This window comes from Octopus sinensis, linkage group LG3, assembly GCF_006345805.1.
Source record: "Octopus sinensis linkage group LG3, ASM634580v1, whole genome shotgun sequence".
In the NCBI taxonomy this organism is placed as follows: Eukaryota; Metazoa; Mollusca; class Cephalopoda; order Octopoda; family Octopodidae; genus Octopus; species Octopus sinensis.
Window position 1 is genome coordinate 72,589,169 of NC_042999.1, and position 8,707 is coordinate 72,597,875.

The following is an 8,707-nucleotide window of genomic DNA, read 5'->3' on the forward strand; positions in this document are numbered from 1 at the left end:
TTTTTTTTTTTACTATCATAAGATTGAACATATTTTCTTTCAGAAAAAAGATTTTTAACTTCTATTTGAAATTATTTAGAAACATTTTTTATTGTCTTTCAGTCAAACTATAGCCTAGAATGCATAGGTGAACATAAATTTGAGAAAATAGCAGATACATGAAAAATATCCAAATTTTTGGTAAAACCCCATCAAACTTGATAATTTTTTTAAAATTTAAAAATTTTGACATATTAAGGGCTAACATATTTCACATCCTCAACATTTTATGTAAACTGTGAGGAAAAATCAGTTCATAGTTGTTAAAAGACCACACAGAAAGTATAATTCCAATTTGGGTACCAAACATCAAAACCAACCAGGATTGAGTAAAACGGGTAGTTACTGACCCTCCCCCCAACATGATTAAACAAGTATAAAAACAGGAAATGGACTCAAAACCTAATAAATTTCTGGAAATAATCGATCTTTAATGCACTTTTGGTATTTAGCCTATTTTATAGGGTAAAAATTTGATTAGGAAGGTCAGATGGTCAGATTCAGGCTTTGGGGATTTTGTCTTGTTTACGCCAAAATTGAAGAAGGGCCAAAACATGAGATAACAAAAAGAAAATATTCCCAACAAATCCCTGGATTGAAACTTTACCACCACCATCAAAAACAATACAATGAAAACTGCCTACCCACTTATGATACACAAAGAAAATCAGAATCATTTGCACTAAATTATGAAAACTTATCACTTATTATTATCACAACAAATAATGGAACAACAATGCCCAACAATGAATAAGCGTAACGTGGACCAGTCAGTAATATAGTCATTCAATTCTTTATTGTTCTCCTGTCAAAGACACATTCTTATGCTTTGAAGAACGAGTTGTGTGACCAACTTCACCATAAACAGAACAACTTGAGGTGGGATGTTTCAAAGCAACTGCTGGATGCAATATGATGGACATTCTTCTGAAGATATATCATGGATGTTATCCTTGATTGAAAGCTGATGACATCTTGCAGATAATCATTTTTAACCACAAAACACCAAAAAGACAATTTTGGTTGATATGCCCTGATTTGGTTATTTGAACCCATACCCCCATAAACAAAGAAAAAACAAATAACTTTGGTTCCAGCTGATAGCCCTAAACCACTATCAGGTGATTATTTTAATCCGAGATACGATTTTTTTTCCTGAATTAGCCAATCTGGGCACAATGTGGTCTGTAGCTAAATGTCTCATGCAATTAATAGGGTCAGTGACCGATTATATCCATCATCAGACTGAGAAGAAAATTATATCCACGCATCTTATTCCTGTTATGTATTACAGGCTCTGCATATCTAAGAGGGTGGTCTACCACAAATAATCACATGTACACACACACACACACATACATAATAACAGCCACTTAGCACTCATTTGCATTAGTGTTGTCTTTTTTGTCTTGGAGACAATATTTTCAGCAGGGTAGCATTACATTATTATAACAATCAGCAGGGTTGCTGCAAATTCTACATTTTAACAGTTTTTAGTGCTACAGCTGTGGAATAAAGTTCAGCACCACCCATGTTTTAGAGTGTTTTTCAAGGATACATCTTTGTTATTATTGCTAACGATAAAATTTGCTCACTTAATGTTGTTAAACTAGACAACAGTTTTATCCTTGACTTAGTTTACAAATTAGCAGTGTTTACTTTTTGCAGATAATGTTGATAAAGTGAAGTATTCAGCTTCATGTTGTATTTTGTCTGGTAATTACCTATTTTCAGGTAAATTGCATTTTTGTCCCAGTTGTATTTTCTTATTTTTGTTTCAGTTATTTGACTGCGGCGATGCTGGAGCATCTCCTTTAGTCAAACAAATCAACCTCAGGACTTATTCTTGTAAGCCTAGTACTTATTCTATTGGTCTGTTTTGCCGAACTGCTAAATTAATGGTTCATAAAACCTGTTTAATAAATTTGAAATATTAAACCTTAGTAAAATTTGTGTTCTAATTTCATCATCATAACTTTAGACCACAATGTGTAACATCAATTTTGTGAGGCTATCTAAATTTATTAAGTACATGGAAAATGTAGCAACATGTGTTTGGATTTTTCAATTATTTGACAACAGTTTATCACTTTAGTTTGTGCACATACCACTGCTAGAAATATCAGGCTCAAACATTTATTTCAGCTATGTTTAGCATTGCATTTTTAACTATGTATTTTGAGCACTAACTGAGATATTTATAGATTTGCCATAGGTGTACTGAAACTAGAAATAATCAGTGAAATCTTCCAGGAAGAAAATGCTGGACAATGCAGTCCTTCATATACAAAACATGACAGGGTGATCACATCTGAATTGCCTTTTATCATAGGTCAGTTTCATCAAGGCAAACTTCAAGTTAAGCCAACAATGTCTACATAACACCTGATGAAAATAGCAACCAAATTTCCAAATCACACACAGTAACACCAGATTTTCATTAAAGCTTGCATTCATATGCAAAACAGCAATTTACATGAATACGTATTAGCAGAAACAGATTCCAGCTGTTGAGCAGTCACTAACCAGGGGTTAAGAAGCAACAATAGTATATTTTTCATATTTAACCCTTTAGTGTTCAGATTATTCTGTCAAATGTGATGTTTGTTTATTCATATTGTTTTGAATTAATCGTTCATTATCTTGTAGTTTAGAGATTTCAGTGATGTGATTTTTTAGTTTTAGAATGACATGGTAGGGCTGAGGTGAGAGGCGAGATCTGGTCAGTTTCAATGTAAAACAGGTTAAATATTTTGGCCGGATATGGCTGGTTTGAATGCTAAAGTGTTAAAATAATTCTTTACTGTCTCAATTTCCTTCTGTCTGTAAAACAAGTATAGAAGTTGAAATAGCTCTACCTAGGGAACTAAAAAACCATTTACTGCATACACCAGAATAAAATATTTCAATGAATGAATCACAAGTATTATTTGTATTTGCTCCCACAACACTGCTGGTACAATAAAATGAACTCAGTATTCTATAAAGTCACACAAAAAAAAAAGACATCAGACAGAGAGGACTATTTAGTTATACTAAGGTAAGGACATAACCTCTTTAGTGAAGATGCCATGATAAAAATGCAGCCAGTAAACTCTGTAAAGTGGATGGGATGGTGTTAAGAAAAGCATCCAGCTGTAGAAACTATGCCGAAAATGAAATGTACAAATGAGACACACATATACACCAACAGATGCTTTATATATATATATATATTACATACTATACAATATCTGTGTCTTTAAATTCATCTTTATGTTGTACTATTATTATTGCTAATATCTACAGAGTTTATTTGTATTAGTAAATGCTGTATGTATTATGTAAAATAATCAAATTATCAATAATATAATTGATTTTCTAGAAATTGTAGTGTAATTAATATTTTCAGGTAATATGTACTTCTTATCTAGTTACACTTCATTTGACAAAACAACTGAGCAGCATCATAGTAACATGACACACCTCATCCCTTATTTCTTCAATTACCACAACACATTAGCCACCTGTAAGCTCATCACCTTACACTTCTACAGAACAAAACCCAAGAGTCAACTGTAAGATCTTCCCCCCTGCCTACTTATTGAAATTCATAACTTCGAACAAACCACCTACCTGCTGTAAACTATACTTTCCAGTAGCCATTCAGTCAACCAAAGAACACCCACCTGTCTACTCTTTCCCTCACCTGCTTGCAAAACTTATGCGCAAGCTAAACAGCATTACAGAGAAATGTGGGCAATATTGGATGAATGAAAGAACTGCGGTAACCAGAGTATGTATGTTCAACAGAATAATTACACTTTGTCATGGGCAACAAGATCGTATCAGTCGTTTCTGCACAAACATCACAATTGGTAGTGAAAGAGAAAAGGAACATTTCTATGAAATCATTTTGTAGACAGCCTCAAGAACAAATGATCTCATAAACATGGACAGTGAATTTAATGGATTATGTTAGGCAACACCATAATAGCTGCTTTGATATACATGAAACTATAGACATGATATGAGCAATGAGATGGGATCAAGGCTCTTGGAGTTGTGATAAAATGACCCAACCATTTACATCACTGACTTAAGGATGCCAACCAGTTCTCTGATCAGACTTCATATTCAGTAGAAAGGACAGGCAAATAGTTGTGAATACTAAATCTTTCTCCTGTGAAAAATACATCATGTAACATATAGTAGTGATTAGTGACTTCAAAGCAAGAGCTAGATGGACTAAGGGACAAGACATTCTGAAAAACGAAGGCATAGGTTTAGAGAAATTTAAAAAGGCACAGAGATCAAGAAGAAAGAATAAATAGAGACCTAAAACAGAGAGGACAACTAAGAGTCGCTACAAAATAAATGGCTGCAAGTTACATCAGATCTGTAATTAGCGTATGGTACCAACCAGATGGAAGGTGACATGCTTCAGTAGACTGGCCCAATAAAAAGCTAAAAAATCAGGCTTGGAAAGACTGGAAGAAGAGAACAATATCAAAGAGCTTAAAGAGAAGCTGAGACAAAGTTTATCAATGTTCTGCAATGAAAGGATCAGTAGTATTAGGTGTTACAGACTGCAAAGCAGTGTGTCAGGATAACTTAAGATGTCATTGGGAAAATGTGTGTTGTGGAATGACAGCAGTGAACTGAGCCTCACTAAAACAGAAGGAAGAGACTTGGAAAGAAGCTGCTAAATGTAGAGGTTGCATGGGAAGAATTAGATTATTTCAAGTGATTCCAACAATTGACCAGCCATTCAAGTTGCAAATTGTTCAAAAGCATGATTAAGTATAAATGTCTCAAGGTAATGAAAAGTAGCTGGATTAGTCAGTGAGATACTGACAATGTAGGATATGCATTAGTCACATCCATAGTTAACCAGGTTTTACAAGGAGGGTATCATCATCAACTGCTTCAAAGGGAAAAGAAATACTTCAAAATAAGTAACTACAGAAATATCAAACTGATGAACCAATTTATGTAAGTTACAATTGATTAGAAAGAAATTTAGCTCAGATGAATTGCAGCTTGAGTTTGTGCCAAGACAGGATACTAGCAATGATCTCTTCTTCATAAAATAGCTGCTGGAGAACTTCTTCTAAAAACAAGCCACTATAAGTAGCATTTATTGATTTGGAGATGGTCTTTGGTGGGGTACAAAACTCTGGTGGCCACTGTGAAAACTAAGCAAAAATAATGGCTTGTAAGAGCCATGCAAACCATGTAAAGAAACACCATGAAGAAATAACAGGCAAAGTCTGGAATTTAGTATAAACAGAAGTGTTCACCAGTGCATATATATATATATATATATATATATATGTGTGTGTGTGTGTGTGTGTATATATATATATATATATATATATATCATTCAACATCAGCTTTTCGTGTTGGCATTGATTGGATGGTTTGACTAAGTACTGGCAAGTCGGGAGGCTGCATCTGGTTCCAATTTGATTTGGCAAGGTTTCTACAGCTGGATGCCCTTCCTAATGCCAACCACTCCAAGAGTGTTGTGGGTGCTTTTTACATGCCACTAGCAATGTGTGTGTGTGTGTGTGTGTGTGTGTTTGTGTGTACGGCTCTGAGACAACCAAAGCCTTGTGAATGAATTTAGATGAAATGTGAAAGAAGTTCATTATGTGTGTATGTGTGTCCCTCCTTATCTTGACATCATGTAATAGTTGAAAACAATTGTTAGTCATTTATTTCCAACATTCTGTGAGAACACAGTTGGCCATGTACAAATGCTTGGAAACAGGTGAGGGTTGGCAACAGGAAGGGTATCCAGTCACAGAAAATCTGCCTCAATAAACTGGCTGGCCCATGAAAGCATGCAAAAGTGGATGTTAAATACTGCTTCTGATGATGATTATGTATATATAACATCATTTAACACCCTTTTCTTTTTTTATACTGGTAAGAGTCAAACAGTTTGACAAGGCAGATGACTGCACCAAACTCAACTGTCATCTCTGTATGGGTTTCTATGGCTGGATACTCTTCCTAACGCCAACCACTTTACAATGTACTAGGAGCATTTTTGGTGACACCAACACTAGTGGGGTCACCAAGTAACTTTCAAGACAAAGACTCCTCAACTGAGAAGGGGCATGGTATTGAGGGAGAGTGGCTTTGTACCAGGTGATGAGAGGTTAAAATATTATAGAGTGACTGAAACACGTCTTGCTGTAAAGATACATGGCTACCCCAGTCAGAGAGAGAAATATGGTGGTAAAGATGTACCAGGGCATACCCTCAGGTACAAGGAGGTGTATGTAAGAGGAATAGTACAGAGAACTGGAAAGGGTCAGAGAGCAGGGAATTCATGAGAATGTATTGCATACTGCAATAATTTTATTAATGAAACAATATATTTTATAAATCAAGTCAACAAATCCATGTGTTGAACCCACCAGTTTGACTAAGGTGTAATGAAGGCAATATCTTTACCAATCAATTATCAATAGTATTCATAATTCTGTGACAAAGGTAAATACTTATAAAATAATTGTTTTTCCTTTTAAGCCTTATAAATAACATGAATTCTTGTGTGCGTGTATATATATGCATATATGTTTGTGTGTATCTATATATATATATATATATATATATATATATATATATATATATATATATATATATATATATATTTATTTATACACACACTGGCTTTGAGATCTTTGTTGATCCCAAATTCTAGATAATCTAATGTTTAAGCTGTTACAGAAACGTCAGTTCATGAATGTTTGCTGCCCTCTGATCATACTTGAATTTATTCACTGCGACCTGGTACTAGAACAAATTTTACATCGCTGCTGAAAGACCTCGGCTTAACATGTCTGAACAGAACATTTTCGTTCCAGACAAATTTTGAAATAAAGACTTAACTCGTTTTTCTAAGCTTCAATTTCTCCCATTCTCCTCTGTATCTGCAATTGCGGATGAGTATGCCCTAGATACGTGTAATGCATCACTTCGTTCAACAAGTGATTTTTAATATTGTTAGTGTTAGGGCCAATCCATTCAATTTCTGGGATATCAGTTTTAATAACCTCAACCCTTAGTTCGTTTTTCACTATCTTTGTTAGCCTGTGTCTTTCTCTATAAGCCTTGCACAATCTGTAAATAACATCCGCAAAGACTAGAGCCTCTAACGTCTGCTCTAGTGCTCGCCATATGTCTATTGTTTCGGCCTGCGTAGTTTGACGCCTCACCCAGTTAATTGTCACTAAAATCACCTCAGCTCTACAGGTTAATAGAGTTCTGGAATTGCTATCGTTCGAAGTCCCATATAGTAAGAGGAAACGGGTAATGTTAACGAAACATTGCCATGGGTCGTTTTCCTTTGCATTTTTCGACATCCGTATTTCAAACAACGGAAATTATGACACCCAAAAATATTATTCCACTAATTTCATTGCCTTCCACCTCCAACTTCTATAACCTTTTAATTTTTTTCACGAGATATGGAACTTCGAAAGACAACTATTCCAAAACTTCAGTGAGATTTTAGCAAATGCAGTAATAGACTGGTGTAAATAATGCGTATGCGCCTGAACATAAATATATATACATGTAGAGACAGACAGAGTGTATATGAATGAATGTGCGTGTATGTGTCGAGGGAGTGTACATTATATGATAACGTGAGTCAAGAATATTTCGCACTAGAGTAAGAATCATTGATTTCACACAAATATAAATAAACTCTACTACACGAATTGACTATTCGTTTTTTTTCTCATTTCCAACTCGAAATGCGAGCGTATACACAATTCCAAACAATGTTTATATACATACGTGTGTATGTATAATCGCGTAAAATAAGGTAAATAATTATCTACTTACACTGGTCCCGATACTACCTATAATGCAGCCCATTCTTTCGAATTATTGAATGTAACCGCGCAGTAGTAATTGTATCTTGTAGTGTAAGAAAAGATAAAGTGTATGATACTAGAGACGAAAATATCAACAATAGAATCAATCGCCACTTCCTCAATATGGCGGCGATTTCTGTTTTTCCTCGAATGCCGTGACGTCACAGTCACCTGACTTAAATCATGTGTTGCTGAGTTTGTTTATTGTTCGACACCAACTAGTTTAGTCGCAACTCTTACCCTGTCTCTCTCACTTCCTCTCTTTCATTTATCTTATCTAACACTTCTCTTCTCACTCTTTCTCACTAGTCTTCTTCCTCTCTCACCTTTTCTCTCTCTCCTCTTTCTTCCTCTCTCACCTTTTTTCTCTCTCCTCTTTTTTGTCCGTCCCTCCTCAATTGTTTCTCTAAATAAGTCTTTCTCTCTCCAGTTTGCTCTTTCTCTGTGTCTCTCCCTCTCTTTCTGTTTCTTTCTCTCTTCTCTCTATCTCTCTCGCTCTGTCTCTCTCTTTCCATCTTTTCCTCTCTCTCATTTCGTTCTCAACTGCTTATTATTTCTTTCTTTCCCTTTTCCAATTCTTTTACTCACTCAATCACAATTGCTTCTCTTATTATTTCGGCCTCCCTTTCCCCACTTTTCGCTCACGTCTCCCTTCTCAATTATTTTATGCGCCATTGTTCGTTACATTGTTGAGATAGTCAAATGCAATTTATTTAAAATTTCAATGAATCAAAACACTTTTTGTTGGCTTTAAGTGTGTGTGTGTGTAGATAGATAGATAGAGAGAGAGA

The 8,707-nt window shown here is 35.0% G+C and overlaps 1 protein-coding gene across 3 annotated transcripts in view; it reads right to left on the minus strand.

The window, feature by feature from the left end:
- The window catches only part of LOC115209962 (serine incorporator 1), a 52,931-nt gene extending 44,844 nt beyond the window's left edge, over positions 1-8,087 (minus strand). The window contains exon 1 of one of the 3 annotated variants that reach the window (XM_029778609.2): positions 7,885-8,087. In XM_029778609.2, the coding sequence (XP_029634469.1) occupies positions 7,885-7,917 (33 nt within the window). In that variant the 5' untranslated portion in view covers positions 7,918-8,087. The remainder of the gene's footprint in view (positions 1-7,884) is intronic. The other 2 variants (XM_029778608.2, XM_029778610.2) reach the window with 2 other exon arrangements.
- Positions 8,088-8,707: the final 620 nt, after the last annotated feature.